The sequence below is a fragment of the Bufo bufo genome, chromosome 4 (assembly GCF_905171765.1).
Source record: "Bufo bufo chromosome 4, aBufBuf1.1, whole genome shotgun sequence".
Classification (NCBI taxonomy): domain Eukaryota; kingdom Metazoa; phylum Chordata; class Amphibia; order Anura; family Bufonidae; genus Bufo; species Bufo bufo.
This window is the reverse complement of record NC_053392.1, coordinates 480412735-480432117: the sequence shown is the minus strand read 5'-3', so window position 1 is coordinate 480432117 and position 19383 is coordinate 480412735. Positions and strand designations below refer to the sequence as shown.

The following is a 19383-nucleotide window of genomic DNA, read 5'->3' as shown; positions in this document are numbered from 1 at the left end:
ATGATTGCTGGTTGTCAGCACATCTCCCCATGGAAACAAACGATGTGCTGGGAAGATACTGTCAAGTATATGGGGGCAAATAATCATAGTAAAGATCATTCATCTCCCATATAGTATCCATCGGCTGCTGTGAAGGATCTTTAATTGTGCGTTAATTAACTTAATATATCATTGCTTGGTGCTTGCTTATAGCCTGGCACCAGCCTATGGAAAACCACCCTTAAACATGCAGAGGATGGTGAAACGGTGCTCCTTATTATTGATTGATTATGTCATTAAAGAAAATGCCAGTCCATACTGATGCAAATGATGAGAACAGAGGTAAAAGCGAAAGTTTTATTTAAACTTATATTGTTTAGAAATCACAGTTTAGCAAAATGTACAGAAGCATAATGAAAGACACATAAAACAGGCCAAGTAAAAAGTCTGCAGATCAAACATACATGGGGATTTTCCACTAGAATTGTCCACACCAGAAATAAGGAAATGCAAAGACCTTTCATTCTTGAGTCATTTTTGTCCCCTGTAGATAATTCAGGTGCAAAACTGCGATTACACAGATCATATACCGTATGTGACAGATTTGAAAGCAAAAGTAAATAAAATAAAAAAGAACTGAAACTGTGTCTTAATAAAGTTTATAGTGCACTTAATATAGGTATGTATCATTTATAATAACTTTGGGTAATAATTTAAATGTCACTGTAAACTGCTTTGGCTACTTTCACACTAGTGTTTTTTGCGGATCTGTCATGGATCTGCAAAAACGCTTCCATTACAATAATACAACCGCATGCATCCTTCATGAACGGATCTGGTTGCATTATGTCTTATATAGCCAAGACGGATCCGTCCCCATTGACTTACATTGTGTGTCAGGACGGATCTGTCTCACTCCGCATCCCACCAGGACGGACAGAAAAACGTTGCAGGCAGCGTTTTGGTGTCCGCCTCCAGTGCGGAAGGCAAACTGATGCATTCTGGGCGGATCCTTTTCCATTCAGAATGCATTAGGGCAAAACTGATCCGTTTTAGACCAGTGGTGAGAGCCCATGACGGATCTCACAACCGGAAAGCCAAAACGCTAGTGTGAAAGTAGCCTTCCACAGCTTTTTTTTTAACCAAGATTTACTTTCAAAGACAATAAAACAGCAAACGTTTCTTAAGCTCTGCTGCATTGCCAGTTCCAGCTTTTGGTTAGCCAAGTTGCATTTTAAGGAAAAGCTGTTAATATATTATGTGTAGATCACATGCAGGTAGCTTCACTTGTAAGGCATTGTATGCTAAGCTAGTTTGCTGTTTTCTTCTCCTTTAATACATATAGACTTGAAAATAAGGAAATATACAGTAATTTAAATGAAACAAACAAGACGTTGATATACACATAAATACACAAGATGTCCCCTAGAGTTTTGGACAGTTTTATGGAAACATATAACTCCGGCAATATACCATGAGATATTTCAAACATACAGCCTTAATACAGATGTAAGACTTTGGTGCCAGGTACCTTTAAAAGGCAAATTGGAATAGAAACCCCTAGGATTCTGCCTCCTAATATTTAGCATCTAAACAAGAATGCAGAAAAATATTTAAGAGCAAGGGACAAATCTGGTTAAGCTCCCGATGAGACCTCAGGATTGTCAAACAGTTCATTCTTATTAATGAAGACAGGTGTGCTCCATCTTTAGAATTCATAATTTAGAATTGTCATCTTTTTTCACATTACAGCTTCCACCTCTTTGGTAGCTTCAGCAGCCTTCACATTCTCATTTCTTCGGTTATTCATCATAATCTGCAAACTGGTGAACAAAACAGTGGGAGGATTATTAAAAGTCAATAGCATTGTTAAAAAGCACTGGTAAAACTGAACTGGTCACTATCTAATAGTTATCATGATGGTCCAAAAACTTCTCTGGGAACTTCTATGTGAATTCTGAATGTTGTACACCTTTGGTTTAGAACACCAAAAATGATTACGGAAAATGATTACGGAGAATCCTGTCACTTTTGTCTGATATCATATTAGAAACCATCAACAGTAGACCTCCAAGGACAGAGAGTAAGGTCTGCAAAGCCACAATCTATAGAATGTTCATGTCTATCTAAACCTACTTCCTTTCTCTTTGTCCAAATTACTGTATTTTTCGCCCTATAAGACGCACCGGCCCATAAGACACACCTAAGTTTTTGAGGAGGAAAATAAGAAAATATATATTTTGAACCAAAAGGTGTGCTTTTGGTGGGTTTTGAACTAATGGTGGTCTATGGAAGATGGGGGATCTGTGGATGACACTGTTATGGAGTTAATCTGTGGATGATGCACTGTTATGGAGGATCTGTGGATGACACTGTTATGGGGGCATCTGTTGATGGCACTGTTATGGGGGATCTGTGGATACACACTGTTATGGGGGATCTGTGGATACACACTGTTATGGGGGATCTGTGGATGACACTGTTATGGGGGATCTGTGGATGACACTGCTATGGGGGATCTGTGGATGACACTGCTATGGGGGGGATCTGTGGATGACACTGCTATGGGGGGATCTGTGGATGACACTGCTATGGGGGGGATCTGTGAATGACCCATACATAGCATCTTATGCTATATATGTGTTATCCACAGATCCCCCCCATAACAGTGTCCCTGTGTAAATAGTTAATGACCCCTAACACAGGGGGTGGGGGCCGGCAACTGGTGTTGGAATGGCAGAGTGGCCCGGTGCTGTCACTGTATTCTATTACAATGGGCCCCGCTCACTTTAGTATTCATATGTAACGTGTAGGCATGGGAGCTTTGTTAAACTATAGAAATTCTCTGCAGCAGTAGCGAAATCCACATAGTACTCACTTGAAACTCCCGTAGCAGGCAGGCCGAGTGGCAGCTTAACATCACTCATTATGTCACGCGCCTGCTCCGTCTGCTTCATTCATAAAGTGGGAGGAGCAGGAGTTTCAAGTGAGTACTACATTCATTTTGCTACTGCTGCAGAGGATTTCTATAGTTTAACAAAGCTCCCATGCCTACCCGTTACATATGAATACTACAGTGAACGGGGCCCGCTGCCATTCCAATATCAGTTGATGGCCCCCAGCCCTCCTCCCTCCCCGCTGATACATCGCTGGCCGCGATACTGCACAGTGTGAAATTACAGCATTTGTCCCATAAGACGCACTGCCATTTTCTCCCGACTTTGGGGGGGGGGGCGTCTTATAGGTCGAAAAATATGGTACTTAAACAAAAATGTTAATTAGACTTCATAAAAATAGGAGCCTATACATTATATCAATAATTTTTGTATATGGTAAAAATTATGACAAGAAAATTATCATCTATACATGTTGTCTCAAAATAGTATGTTCTCCTACTAAACCAGACAAGTAAATACTTTTAATAAAGTGAAGATCCAGCTTTACACATCTTCATCATTAAGACATGTCAAAAGATTTTATTGGTAGAGTCTTATCTCACAGACCGTGGAGTCAGTATTGGACTAGTGTCCTTGGGCCTATGAATGGAGATTCCACCAATCTGTACAGAACATGTGAACGTCCCTTACAACTATGCATACATTTTGTTGTTATAGTTAAGCACAAAGGACATGCCATGAGCAAGTTCTAATCAAAACATAAAAAAATAGACAGCTGTAGCAAGTGATTAGCTCCAGAGTCAGCTCAAAATGGTGATGTCTTCTACTGGATCTCTAGGGCCTATTGTGTCAGATCTTGGGACCATTTGAAAATCCTATGGTCAGAGCTTTGGCCTACTTGAAGATCCTATGGTACTCTATGGCTTAGTCCAAACCTATATAGAATGTTTTAATACTTTGTTATAACTGAGAGGTTATCATGATATCACCATATCACAAGGCTTCTTTGGTATGGGTTAGACTCAAGGATCTCTACCAGTTACATTTTCTGACGTGTCAATGATATGTTAAAAGACATTTAAACATGGACCTTCCCTTTAAGTTAAAAACGGTGATGCAATATATAGAATATATAAACTTTTTCCATCTTTGGAAAGTACACTTATTTACATTTGTAACTTACATGAGGTCTCATGATTCAACAGTTGGTGCTTTTTCCTGAGCATTCACCTCTGAAGCTTGAGTGGATGTTTGATGTTCATTCTCGTCTTGAATATGAGCCACAATAGCAGACTCGGATTCTTTACCTGTGTTCCTCATTAATTCTTGTTCACTTTCTTCAAGCTGTTCACTTGACTTGATGGGCTCATGAACAGGTGCAGTTTCTTGAAGTTGTGAATCAATTTCATTTTCCAGATTCTGTCCTTGAATACTAACTGTTTTATTTATATGAATGTTGCTTACTATGGTTTCCACTGCTGTTTCAATGATACTTTGTACAATAGTTGTACTGCATGATTCAATAGATATAGTTTGGACGTTAGTTTTTTCAGTTATCTCTACATGTTCAGATACAGTAGTTTCTTCAAGTGCTTTGTCTTGGAGGGTAGCATCAACAACAAAACAATTTGTAGCTGCTTCAATTGCAGCATCTACAATAGCTGCAGCTTTCTGAGAGACAGACTCTGCTATGACCTGTACGCCATTGGATAATACTTCAATATCTTCAGATCTTCTGTCATGATCCACCGTATCTGAAGGCTCTATGCTATCTTGGGGTATTTCAATGTTTTTCACAGTCTCTGTTAAGACTTGTTCTTCTACTGCAGCTGCTGTAACTGGCTCAGATGCTTTGATGGCCTCTGAGCTTTCCAGCTCTGGAATATCTGAAGTGACAACTTCCTCTTCCTTAATAATTTCCACAATTTCTTCTTGACTATGAGTTATTTTGTCTTTACCTTCTTCTTCAGGTTCTTTTGCCTCTTCCGGTGGAGTGGTTGGTGGGGTATCTTTGAATTCAGTGTTGTCACTGTACGTACAGGTGTTTTCACTCTGTAATTCACTAGTTTGCGGTTCAGCTAGCAATACATCAGTCACTGCCATTGTTCCTTCAGTAATTACTTTCTGTATTTGGCTATAACTGCAGCTATCTTCTGTTGAAACCAGAACCCTTTCACTTTCTTGGGCATCATTCTCAGCTACCTTTGAAACATTTTCTTCAGTATCTACCTTATTAACAGGAGTAACTTCTTCAATATGTTCCTTATGTCCATCGATTACAGCAGCACTTGCATTACCATCATCTTGAATCTCAACTGATTCAGTAACTTCCTCAGCTTGCACTTCACAGACTTCAGATTGTACATCACTAATTAGTTCAACAGCAACAGGAGCAATTTTTTCAGTATATACTTGTGTAAGGTCCACACTTTCTTCAGTCTGTAACTCAACTGACTCTTGGGAACGTTCTTCAGCCTGCAATTCATCTGACAGTAGGGAAACTTCTTTAGCCTGTACTTCAGATGTCCTATGACCAACTTCTTCGGTTTGCACATTAGATGATACTTGGGCACTGTCCTGAGCCTCAGCAAACACAGAGGAAGTATTTTCAGCCTGTGATTCATCTAAAACAGAGGGTTTTTCTCCAGGCTGTGCATCAGCTGAAAGATTAGTACCTTCATCTACTTGCACATTATCTTCAGCCGCTTTTAATATAGGGGCACTTTCATCAGCCTGCATCTCAACTGATTCAGGAGCTTGCTCTTCCACTTGAAGATTAGCTATAACAGGGGCAACTTTGTTAATGCTCGCATCAGCCAACACAGAACTACTTTCTTCAATCTTTGCTTCAGATAGCACACTCTCACTTGCTTCATCTTGTGCTTTATTTAACACAGGAACACTTTCTTCAGTCTGAAGCTCAGCTGTAACAGTGATACCTTCTTCAGCCTGTGCATCATCTGAAACAGAGAAATATTCTTCCACCTTGTTTTCAACTGGCACATTCAGACCTTCTTCAGACTCCATCTCAACAGACACAGGAGCACATTCTTCTGGTTTCACCTCATTTGAGTCTTCAAGCTGCACCTCACTTGCTGTGGATAGTGCTTTTACCATCTCCACTTCACTTAATACAGGTTCAACATCTTCAGGCTGCACTTCACATAATATGGGTACAACTTCATCAGACTGCAGTTCACTTGAAATATGCAAACCTTCCGCAGGCTGCACTTCAATTATTACAGGTGCAACTTCTTCAGGCTGCACTTCATGTGATACAGGTGCAACTTCTTCAGGATGCACACCACTTGATACATGATCAACTTCCTCAGGCTGCACAGGTGCAACATCTTCAGGCTGCACTGCACTTGATACAGGTGCAACTTCTTCAGGCTGAACTTTACTTGATACAGGTGCAACATCTTCAGGCTGCACTTCACTTGATGCAGGTGCAACTTCTTCAGACTGCACTTCACTTGATACAGGTGCAACTTCTTCAGGCTGAACTTCACTTGATGCAGGTGCAACTTCTTCAGACTGCACTTCATTTGATACAGGTGCAACTTCTTCAGGCTGAACTTCACTTGATACAGGTGCAACTTCTTCAGGCTGAACTTCACTTGATACAGTTACAACTTCTTCAGGCTGCGCTTCATTTGATAGTGGAATTTCCTCAGGCTGCACTTTACTTGATACAGGTGCAACGTCTTCAGGCTGCACTTCACTTGATACAGGGGCAACTTCTTCAGAATGTATTTTACTTGATTGGGTAACATTTTCTTCAGACTTTACTTCACTTGATAAAGCTACAATTACCTCAGGCTGATATTCACTTGAACCAGCTACAACATCTTCAGTCTGTATTTCACTTGACACAGGTACAACTTCTTCCTGCTGCACTTCACTTGATACAGATACAACTTCTTCAGGTTGCACTTCTCTTGATACTGGTACAACTTCAACTGATGCAAAGACACTTTCTTTAGTCTGTAACTCATTTGATGTACAGGCATTATCTGCAATCTGAACTTGACCCACTGCAGTACTAACTTCTTCATCCTGTATCTCAGCTAAGGCAAGCACACTTTCTTTCACGTCAGTTGAACTAGTTAGGTCATCATTTTTCTTTATATCTTCTGCAGAACGTGAGTCAACTTTAGCACAAACAACTTCCAAATCAGTGGTACTATCTTTAACTACAGACTCAGTGACAACTGGAGTTTCTTCTACAACCTGATCCTCAGATGAAGTTGAAAGATGTACATCACTTTTGTCAGTACCCAGCAAGGTAGATTTATCAGCCTGTTCTTCTTTTGAAAGTGAGGCACTGATACAAATGTTAACAGTTTGGTCTAAAGTGGCAACTGGGGTATTTAAATAATTCTGAACATTTTCAGAAGTAGTGACACTTTCCTTTGTTTTCTGAAAGACAGAAATACATATTTGCTCAACAGTCTCTTCAGCACTTACTATGGTACTTGTAATATCTTGAGCTTCTAAGGAAACAGGGGTTAAAAGTGTTTGTTCTTCAGCACACAGGGGAGCAGACTCACAAACTATCTCCTTGTCCTCCATTGTAGCAGAGACATCAGTTACATCTTGAGATGTTTGCAATTGAAATGTATTGATTGTTAGTTTTGCCTTTTCTGCTGCTTCATGTAGTATACTTTCAGTATGCTTCTTTTGGTCTTCTAAAGTCTTCATAGTTGCATCCTCCTCTGGCACAGGTGTAGCTTCTTCAGTTGAAACAACTGACTCACCTAGTTGTGAAACAGCAGATATCATTTCCGTTGTCTCTTCAGCACATGAATTTTCTATTGCTTCCTCTAGTGCTGTTAAAGCTTCTGATGTTAACTCCATCTCATTCATTAATGTGTTTGGTACTACTGTCATAACCTGGGAGACTGTGCTTAGCACCACGGTCTCTTCAACTGTGACCTCTGTTTTTATTCTTTCAATGGCTTCTTCAGTTTCTTTTGCATGCTCAATATTTTCAGAAACTGTTGCACTGATCCAGGATGGAGACCTTTCTTCTAGACTAGTTATTGCTCTTTCTCCTTCAATTACAGTTACTGTTACTGCATGAATAAGTTCTTCGGTAGACTTTTCAAAAGGCCCTTCTTGTTCTCCACCAATAGTTGGTAGAGCTTCTTCCAATATTTGAGCATCTAGTTTTTCCTGCTCTGCAGCATCAAATTCTGATAAAGGAACTACTGCAGGTTCATCAGAATCATCTTCAGCTGCTTCATTTAATGCCTGATCAGCTTCAGTAGTAGGAGCATGTTCTTGTTTGCCTTCAGATTTTTTTTTCTTTCGCCCTGGAATCAGCTTCTTAAATGAAACCCAATTTTCTTCTTTACCAGCCTCACCCTCTGAGGTTGACTGTTCTGCATTGGCTGCTGTAGCATTTTCATCAGTTTTGTCTTCTACTCTTGTTCTTGACTTGCGTCTAGGAGTGACAAGTCTTTTAAAAGACTGCCAAGTAGATACCCCATCCGATTCTGTAGGACTGCCAGTTTGATCTGGTGATGTACTTTCTTGTATTTGTTGTTCCTGTGAACTTGTAATAGGGCTATCAGAATCAGTTTCCTTAGCAGGTACAATTTCTTCTGTTTTCTTAGCTTCATCTTGAGATTTTATTCCTTCATCTGAATCTGAATCAGAAGTTTTTCTTGCTCTTTTCTTGGCAGAACCAACACAAATTAAAGCCTCCCATGACACTGAAGTGTCAACTTTCTTTTTGCTTTCTTCTGTGCTTTTTTCAAGTTTTTGTTCTTCATTGATCTCTTTGGGTTCTTCCTGATTTTCACCAGTACCTGCACTATCTGTAGAAGACATAGTTGAAGTTTTTGCTTTTTCAACCTCATCCTCCTTATCACTTTCAGATGGTCGCTTTGGGCGTCTTTTTGGTGTGACAAGTTTCTTAAATGAAGCCCATGGTGTGATTCCATCTTTTCTTCTTTCACCATCAGATGTTGCTCCTTCTCCTTCTACTTCTGTAGTCTGTTGTACTTCATCTGATGTTTTTTCTATGGGAGATGTATCTGCTGACTCATCAGGAGAGGATGGAGAGCTATCTCCGCCATCTATTTCTGGAGCCTCTGGGAACTCAGATGAAATAGCTTCTGCTGTGATTTCTATCTTGCCTTCATCTTCTTTTTTACTTTTAGTTTTCTTTCCTGAAAGTTTCCTTAACCCAGAGCTGCTAAAAAGTTTTTTTAATGGACTGCCTTGAATTTTGGCTTTTTCTTGTGTTGACAACAATTCAGCTTCTGTGGTGATGGCATCGCCACTTTCAGTACTTGAAACCAATTGTGACTGATCATTATCTACAACTCTAGTCTCAGATGTTCCTTGCAAGTCCTCATTTATTCCTTCTGCAGCTGGTTCTACAGCGATTTCATTAGTTGTCTGGGTTTTAATATTGTCTTCCAAAGTTTCAGCCTCAGCTTTTACCTTAGACAATTCAATTGCTTCTGGGACTGAAGTCACTGTTTCAGGTGTATACTCTTTATTTTCTGCTGTTGGGGCTACCTCTTCATCTTCTTTTACACTGCCTTCTAATTTGAGTGCTGCTTCATCATCAGGTGAAGGTTCCTCTTGTTTTGGTTTGTCTTCAGGTACAATTTCATTGTTTTCCTCAGCAGACACCTTTGAATCTTCACTTGAAGATTTACTTAATTCCTGTAGCACAGAATGATTTTCAGCTGGTTGTGTTTCAGTTGTGCTCTCCTCTTCTACAGCCTTGGGTACTTCATTCTTTTCCTGCTCTTCAACTTTGATCTGTTTCTCAACTTCCTGTGGGTCTTCCTCTTTTGACTTCTTAAAGCTTGTCTTCTTCCTTAGTCCAGCCCATCCTTGAGTGAAAAATCTCCTAAATGGTGAAGATGTTTCAGTGACAACAGCATTTGTAGGAGACTCTGGGGACTTTTGATCTTTTTCCCCTTCAGATTGTTCCACTTTCTTTTGATTTTCTTCAGGGGTTTCATTTGGACTTTCAGCACCCCGTGCTGGCTTATCTGGACTTTCAGAAGGCTGCTCACTATTGTTGGGGTCTTGGATTTCGGTCTTTGCATCTTCAGTATTATCAGTATTAATATGCTCCTCGATTATCTGATTGTCTGTGCCATTTACTTCAACTTCATCTTTTTTCACAGTTAGAAGTTGTACAGGTTCAGACTTCTCAGTTTTATCTTTTTTTACTGTGAATTTAAAGCCCACAAATTTAAATACTTTCTTGAACCCTACTTCATTGTTCTGATTTTCATTGGCTTGTCCTGGAGATTCTGCTTTCTCTTCAGACTCTGGTGTTATATCAATGGCTTCTGGTGTTTCGACTTGATCATCTTCCTTTGCAGTTTCTTCTGCAGTGATATCATTATGCACAATCCCCATGTCTTCAGCTGCTTCCTTGTCCAGTGTTACACTTGCTGGCTCTTGTTGCTCAACTGCAATTAGAAAAATATTCCTATTAGAAATTTTTGTTTAGCTGTTATGAGGTATTAGTTATATTTATAACCAGTACATTCTGGGTAAGCCATAAAGCCTATAAACTTTGATAAACAGTATGCATCAAAGGTTTTAAAGAGGACCTTTCACTTGTATAAACTATGTGAACTGAGTATGCTGCCATATAGAGCGGCGCCCGGGGATCTCACTGCACTTACTATTATCCCCGGGCGCCGCTCCGTTCTCCCGTTATAGGCTCCGGTACCTTTGCTTTTTAAGTTATAGTAGGCGGGTCTTCCCTTGTCCTGTGGGCGTCTCCTTCTCCTAGGCTGCAGCGCTGGCCAATCGCAGCGCACAGCTCACAGTCTGGGAGAAAAAAACCTCCCAGGCTGTGAGCTGTGCACTGCGATTGGCCAGCGCTGCAGCCTAGGAGAAGGAGACGCCCACAGGACAAGAGAAGACCCGCCTATTATAACTTAGTGAGTGAAGATACCGGAGGGCATAATGGGAGAACGGAGCGGTGCCCAGGGATAATAGTAAGTGCAGTGAGATCCCCGGGCGCCGCTCTATATGGCAGCATACTCGGTTCACATAGTTTATACAGGTGAAAGGTCTTCTTTAAAGCTTAAATTTACTTTATATCATTAAAGGAATTGGCCCATAAACAACATTTATCACCTATCCACAGGATAGGTCATAAATGTATGCTAGCTGGGGTTTCGACCTCTGGGACCCCCATCGATCACAAGAACAGGTGTCCTGTATCCCCTGCACACTAGTGCTCTATTCAATGTCTATACGGCGCAATTGGAGAAGGTCCCAGTGATTGGACCTCCAGCAATCATGCATCCTGTAGAAAGGTGACACATGTTGTCTGAGGTCGAACCCCTTTAAAAATATACATCACCTTGTAATTCAAAGACTTTGCCATTACCGATTTATCAAGTAAGAGGAGTCAATTTCAAGATTTTTGCATATAAATATATTAGTTGTATGACAAATTCCATGAAAAGTTATATAGCATAACTTTTCATGGAATTTGTCATACAACTAATATAATTATATGCAAAAATCTTGAAATTTACTCCTCTTACTTGATAAATCGGTAATGGCAAAGTATGGCATACGCCTAATAACAAGACATTATATATACTATCCCTTCCCCTATTAATTGTGATATTTTTCCTTTTTTTAGAGCTCAATATGGTACTTTTGTACATATTTTCAAAATATTAGCTAGAAAATAGCAACTGCCAACTAGGTGGAGGTATATTCCTAGTTTTGGCAAAGGAAGTGGTATTATAACCTCCGAGTACTGGAGAATTATATTATATTCCCAGTTTCACTCACATAATCAGCTATTAACTGCTTATTATCAGGTCCTATCTACAAATAAAGATTTTCTAATTGAATATGTCATATTATACCTAAATGCAATATTTAAAGGGCATTACAGATAGTTCTCCAATTCAAAGTACTATAGGGCATGATCTACTTTTGGAATTTGGTAGACATGAATAGAAGCTTGCGTATTAGGACTTACATTACATATCCTCATTATGGTATTTTACCTTAACTTTAATGCAGTGAATAACTGTCCTACAGAATAATTCTGAGGTGTGCTACATGGGCCTTTTAACTTATGTACACTAGGTGGCACTATCGTTACAAATATCTGCAAAGACTATAATCGTGTGTGGGATTCTAGATAACAACTATCACACAAGCAACAAATTACTGAAATCCATTTTCACATTTCCAAACCATAACTTTAAAGCATTCCAACCACAAAATCTTTGGCAAGCCATTGACATGAGACATTTGTTGGCAGATTGTTTTGCAGGGATCTACAAACAATCTGATGTTCTTGAAGCACTATAGGCAATAGATGTCACGGCTGAGGATGGGGGAAATCCTCAGCCGTGTGGAGCCCGATGATGTTTAGGTTGCTTGGCCATGTAGACAGGATTAGGGAGCAGGTCACCTCCTAAGGCATCCCTAACCTGACCCTAGCTCCTAGTTACATGGGCCAACCTTGATGGTAGGAGGGCCCATGCTCCGGAACCTAAAAGTCCCTGCTGGCCCTCAAGATGACCCTCACCTAGGAGCTGAGTAAGACAAGCCCACTCCTCCTAGACACGGAGGAGCAGGAGTCTCAACGGCCAAGCTGCAGGAAAAGGGGAGACATAAACAGCTCTATGGATATGGCAGGTGAACTAGAGTTCCACCTACCTGCCACAGCCTTGCTGACTGGATCCCTGTGTTAGCAGGGTGCAGATCATAAACGCATCCCCACACAGGGACCCAGATCCATAGCTGCACAAAGGGAGACATATAAAACATCACACAGACATCACACATAACTGGAAATAACTTAAGCACAATATGGTTATGACATTAAGGTTTATGACCACAGGGGTGGCTCTTACTGGCAGGTAATAAATACATGAGGCTGCTCTCAGCTAAGCATGGCTGAAGCAACCTGAAGGCCTGCAAAAGCAGTGAGGCTTTATAGGCCAAGAAGCCACACCCCACAGTCGGACACACCCAGTGATCACACACACTAGGAAGGGGATTAACCCTTCCAACACCAGGGAAGGGAAAACACCACTTAAAGGGAACGTGCACACAATAACATAAAACACAGTGCACACATCCACACATCACACACAAAACCGCATGCGCAGCGTAGCGAGCTGCATGGCACAGCTCAGCCTGCTACGCTGCCACATACATACTGTTGCCAGCGGCAACCACAGGTGAGGCCAATACCACAGCCCTCACCTGTGATTGAACACCAATGAAAACCGCTGACAACCGCATGCGGTTCAGGAGTCACGGTCATAGCCATGGCCGTGACACTCCCACCCCTCAAAGCCCCCCCACCAAAAAAAGACACGTGAGGGACTCAGACAAGGGGATAGGAGAAGGGGACGTCCACTCTCAGTGCCGGTTCTAAAAAGGGGTCGCTGTCAGCTGCATCCTCTCCCGGCTCACACTAGCCAGTCCGACGAGGACTGCAGCCCGCACCAGCAACAAAGAGAAAAGAACCACTGAGAGATGGACGAGGGGACTCTCCACTCACGTCCCCACTCCAGTCGCTGCCAGCAGACACTCCTAACCAGCAAGCAGCCGGACCACCTACGGAGTGCTGCCAGCAAACGACCAGAGATGGGAACATGGAGAGGGACGAGGGATCCCCAACACGGACACGGAAGGAAAGGTGGCGGGGAATACGCCACCAACCGTGCCGTTAACGGAGAACCCCCAGGAACGCTCTCCCTCCGGAGAACGCGCATGCAGGCCACATGGATATGGCACTGCATGCTGCACCCTCTTTCGAAGGTATGCATACCGCATACCAGACACACACCACGTGTAGTAAAATCAGGGGGACGCCACACGAGGCAACGGTGAAGGAATGGCGGGGAAACGCCACTCACCGCGCCATCAGAGGCGAAACCCCCAGAACGCTCTCCCTCCGAAGAGCGCGCATGTACCCCTTCGCAGACGGCAGTACATGCTACACCCTCTTTCGAGGGTATGCATACTCCCACCCCTCAAAGCCCCTCCCAACAACAAAAGGGGAAAGTTGGTGAGGCATAAGAAACAGTGGGAGGGGGGGAGGGGAAAGACAAACAAAAGGGGACACCAACACGGACAACGGTGAGCAAGGAATGGCGGGGAATGCCACTCACCGCGCCGTAAATGGTGAACGCCCCATAACGCTCTCCCTCCGGAGAACGCGCATGCACCCCATCCGCAGATAGCGGTGCATGCTTTACCCTCTTTCGAGGGAATGCATACTCCCACCCCTCAAAGCCCCTCCCAACAACAAAAGGGGAAAGTTGGTGAGGCATAAGAAACAATGGGAGGGGGGGAGGGGAAAGACAAACAAAAGGGGACACCAACACGGACAACGGTGAGCAAGGAATGGCGGGGGATGCCACTCACCGCGCCGTAAATGGTGAACGCCCCATAACGCTCTCCCTCCGGAGAACGCGCATGCACCCCATCCGCAGATAGCGGTGCATGCTTTACCCTCTTTCGAGGGATGCATACTCCCACCCCTCAAAGCCCCTCCCAACAACAAAAGGGGAAAGTTGGTGAGGCATAAGAAACAATGGGAGGGGGGGAGGGGAAAGACAAACAAAAAGGGGACACCAACACGGACAACGGTGAGCTGGGAATGCCACTCACCGCGCCGTAAATGGTGAAAGCCCCATAACGCTCTCCCTCCGGAGAACGCGCATGCACCCCATCCGTAGACAGCAGTGCATGCTTTACCCTCTTTCGAGGGAACGCCACGTAAGAGCGACTGTGGTCATACTGTCACGGCTGAGGATGGGGGAAATCCTCAGCCGTGTGGAGCCCGATGATGTTTAGGTTGCTTGGCCATGTAGACAGGATTAGGGAGCAGGTCACCTCCTAAGGCATCCCTAACCTAACCCTAGCTCCTAGTTACATGGGCCAACCTTGATGGTAGGAGGGCCCATGCTCCGGAACCTAAAAGTCCCTGCTGGCCCTCAAGATGACCCTCACCTAGGAGCTGAGTAAGACAAGCCCACTCCTCCTAGACACGGAGGAGCAGGAGTCTCAACGGCCAAGCTGCAGGAAAAGGGGAGACATAAACAGCTCTATGGATATGGCAGGTGAACTAGAGTTCCACCTACCTGCCACAGCCTTGCTGACTGGATCCCTGTGTTAGCAGGGTGCAGATCATAAACGCATCCCCACACAGGGACCCAGATCCATAGCTGCACAAAGGGAGACATATAAAACATCACACAGACATCACACATAACTGGAAATAACTTAAGCACAATATGGTTATGACATTAAGGTTTATGACCACAGGGGTGGCTCTTACTGGCAGGTAATAAATACATGAGGCTGCTCTCAGCTAAGCATGGCTGAAGCAACCTGAAGGCCTGCAAAAGCAGTGAGGCTTTATAGGCCAAGAAGCCACACCCCACAGTCGGACACACCCAGTGATCACACACACTAGGAAGGGGATTAACCCTTCCAACACCAGGGAAGGGAAAACACCACTTAAAGGGAACGTGCACACAATAACATAAAACACAGTGCACACATCCACACATCACACACAAAACCGCATGCGCAGCGTAGCGAGCTGCATGGCACAGCTCAGCCTGCTACGCTGCCACATACATACTGTTGCCAGCGGCAACCACAGGTGAGGCCAATACCACAGCCCTCACCTGTGATTGAACACCAATGAAAACCGCTGACAACCGCATGCGGTTCAGGAGTCACGGTCATAGCCATGGCCGTGACAATAGATTGTCTCCAGATACTATAACATCAAAATTAGCCAGATATGCAAACAAATATCTAATGCTTATGGCCAGCTGTACAGTGGATATATAATGATCCTAGATTCTGGTTTAAATTTTACTAAATTGTGGTACAATTTGGGATAATTTGTCATATCTAGGTTCAGAGAAATTATCATGGCTTACTGGAAAAGGAGTGTATCTTTGCTGGAGAGCAACCATGGCCTATTTTGGTCTATTGCAACATTTCTGGCATTATGTCTCATACTAAGCCAACCATGTTGTTATAAAGACAAGTGTGTCCTTAGCCATGCACCAAATGTATCATCCAGTGGCAAAAAGTTTAAAATGAAAATGTATCATGTGTACATATGCAATATGTCTGGATATTGTTTCCCCATCTTGTTTTTTTCTTTTTGCGACCAGACCTACCCAACCCCGTGAGCCCATTCACCTGCCATTCTTATTGTGTACATGATTTTGATGATTTATACATGCTGCTTAGTATTAAATATCTCAGATCCCAGCATGTTATATTATTGAAGTGATGGTTCAGTGTTGAATTTTATAGACATACGGCCCTTAAATCCAGGCTATATGATGTGTTCAGTGAATATGTGTTATAATATATAGTATGTAACCCAGGGATGTATGTAAGATTTACACAGCTTGAAGGGGGACTGGTCTGAATTGACTACCTTAGTCTAGGAAAGTGAGGCGGTTAATGCCAGGATCCTTGTCTTTAGTTGTGAAAAGGTTAATATGAGGATACCTGGTGGTCAAGGGCAGTGAAGGCAGAAATGTCAGTATGCTGCCCTTCGCCGCTTAGGCGGCTTTTGTTTGTTTGTGAAGGCTCGTCCGCCTCAGCCCTGCTATGTCTGCATGTTTTTTGCTGTCGCAATAAAGAAAGAAATGCAGCTGGTGAGTGCCGCAGATTTTTCTATTTCTCTTCTGGTAGAAACGTCAGTATACCTGGTGGCCTAGAACAGTGAGGGGTGAATACCAGTATTTCTGGTGGCCTAGGACAATGAAGGGGCTAATAGAATTATCCTTGTGGTTGGAGCAGTGAAATAGCTAAATTTAAGATCCCTGGTGAAGAGCAGTAGAAGAATTAATGCTAGTATTGAGCTCACCTCTTCAGGCTCTAACATGGTCCTGGCTGTAACAGGAAGCTGGATGCTAATAGTTCAGCTTCCTGTTTCCTCCCCGCACTGACCAGATCGAGTTCAGGATGGAGATAAGGAGGACCATGCAGCTGTAACTGTATGGTTGCACAGTTTTTCCAATGCTGGGGTACAGTGATTCAAAAGCATTCTACCTGATCAATAGGAGGAGAGGCGGGGGAGTTTTCATGGCAGCAGTTAACCTAACCTCTTTGGAGGCAAAGGGCATGGTCCTAACCATGTAAACACCCAATTGGGTATGCCCCTGATGTAACTACAAAACTACATCACATGTCGTTCAGTATGTATTCTTTCCCATATTGACAGTTGTCCATGATACCATAGTATCTTGACATTCTTGGCATTCTGTGTGTGAAACTGAGCATGTAGGAGGTTGTAGTGAGATAAGAACATAACTTATCGGAGTACTCACTAGGCCTTCATACATGTTGCAGCTAACATTAATGCAGATATCTGTTTTTCTTAATCAGAGAAAATAATTTATTCTAGATTAGGGCACAGAAAGTGCGCAAGCTGTCAAGTTACATCAAGATAGAAATACTCCAAAGAACAGAAAGGGGATATGAGAGAAGACTCATCCTGAAATACGCAACCTGATCTTCGAAGCTGCTCCCAGGGATCCCCCATAGTAAGGCCTCATGCACAAGGCCGTTGTTTTGGTCCGCATCCGAGCCCCAGTTTTGGCAGCTCGGATGCGGACCCATTCACTTCAATAGGGCCGTATCCGTTGCTCCGATCCATGGCCCGCCCAAAAAATATAACATGTTCTATTCTTGTCCGCGCTTTGCGGACAAGAATAGGCAGTTATATTAAAGGCTGTCCGTGCCATTCCGCAAATTGCGGAACGCACACGGACGCCATCCGTGTTTTGCGGTCGTGTGCATGTAGCCTAAGGCTGATATGCCTCAGAATGCAATTACTGCTTCTTTATTACTGATGTTATAGTTGATTACAACTTCTAATCATTCTAACCTTGCTCAAAGAAGCACTCCAGATTTTTATTTATTTTACCACTAACTCACCACCAGTATTCTAGCATTGTCATTTGTTACACCTTAACTCAGTTGTACCCATACATTTTGGACCTAGTTGTGTCATCTCAAGTCAGACTACTTGCTCTAATGTATAAACAGAAACTCTGTATCTCTCTGTGGCTGACTTCCTGTAAATTACATCATCACCAATCAAATTCCTCCTGGCATTTTTCAGGCCCCTCTCCTCTCCACCCTCTATGTTCCTCTGTGTATTCCTGTATTATTTCAAAATATAATGTATCCCTTATGTAAAGGGCCAGGAGAGCAGATATATAGCAGGTAAGTGTATACAGTGATTAGCTGAAGTTATATGAACCCCCTGACTCACACTGTCTGTACTATCTGTGTGTGCTGACTATTCAGTATAGTTCTATGTGATGTAGCTTAACCCTGGTTTTCCTACCTCCTCCATATGAAAGCTGGAGGGGAGAGATGACAGGGCAGAGAGGGCAAACATGGAGATCCTGTGGTGTGAGGGTATAGCAAATCTGTGTCACTGATCTGTTATGGCTGCCTTACACAGGACTCACAGGAGCAGTCGCATGGGCCTAGAGAGGGGGGGGGGGGCAGCCGGGCACGTGCCCTGGGCACAGAGGCGGGGAGGGTGCAAACGCCCAGCAGTTCTTGTCATTGCTGGGCAGTTCGTTTCTGTAGTGAAGCAGGAAGTCCTCCACTCCCTGCTTCACTGTTCTTCTTAGATCTGGCGCTCCCACATCAGGCCGCACATCACACTGCTGGCTGTGGGAGGAGTGCTGAAAGCTTAAGAATCAGCCTCCTGCACATCCAGCAGTGCGATATGAGTGTGGGAGCGCGTCGTCGGGTAAATATTGTTTTTTTCTTTTTCCCCTTAAATGTAGCTGCAGTCTGGAGATGGCACTGGGGGCCAAAGGGGAGGCCACAACCAGAGTGAGGGGGCACAAAAGTGGGCATAACTACTGTGAGTCTGGCATAAGTACTGTGAGGGGGTACATAATCCGGCATAACTCCATTGAGGGGGTACCTAATATGGCATAACTACTGTGAGGAAGCACATAATCTGGCATAACTACTGTGAGGGGCACCTAATCTGGTATAAATACTGTGAGGGGGAACCTAATCTGGCATAACTACTGTGAGGGGCACCTAATCTGGCATAACTACTGTGAGAGGGCACATATCTGGCATAACCACTGTGAGGGAGCACATAATCTGGCATAACTACTGTGAGGGGCACCTAATCTGGCATACTACTGTGAGGGGGGCACCTAATCTGGCATAACTACTGTGAGGGGGCACATAATCTGGCATAACTACTGTGAGGGGGCACATAATCTGGCATAACTACTGTGAGGAGCACATTATCTGGCATAACTACTTTGAGGGGCACATATATAGGCATACCTACAGTGAGGGGCCACAAGGAGGACATAACTACTGTAAAGGGACACAAAGGTGAGCATAACTAATGTGGAGGGACACAAAGGTGAGCATAACTACTGTGACGGGCACAAAGGTGGGCTTAACTACAGTGAGGGGGCCACAAGGAAAACATAACTACTGT

General features: G+C 43.3%; 1 protein-coding gene across 3 annotated transcripts in view; it reads right to left on the bottom strand.

The window, feature by feature from the left end:
* Window positions 1-322: 322 nt before the first annotated feature.
* The window catches only part of AKAP12 (A-kinase anchoring protein 12), a 162323-nt gene continuing 143262 nt past the window's right edge, over window positions 323-19383 (bottom strand). For 2 of the 3 annotated variants that reach the window (XM_040429525.1, XM_040429527.1), the window contains 2 exons: window positions 4060-10324; window positions 323-1802 (listed from right to left, as the gene is read on the bottom strand). In XM_040429525.1, the coding sequence (XP_040285459.1) occupies window positions 4068-10324 (6257 nt within the window). In that variant the 3' untranslated portion in view covers window positions 323-1802; window positions 4060-4067. The remainder of the gene's footprint in view (window positions 1803-4059; window positions 10325-19383) is intronic. The other variant, XM_040429526.1, reaches the window with a different exon arrangement.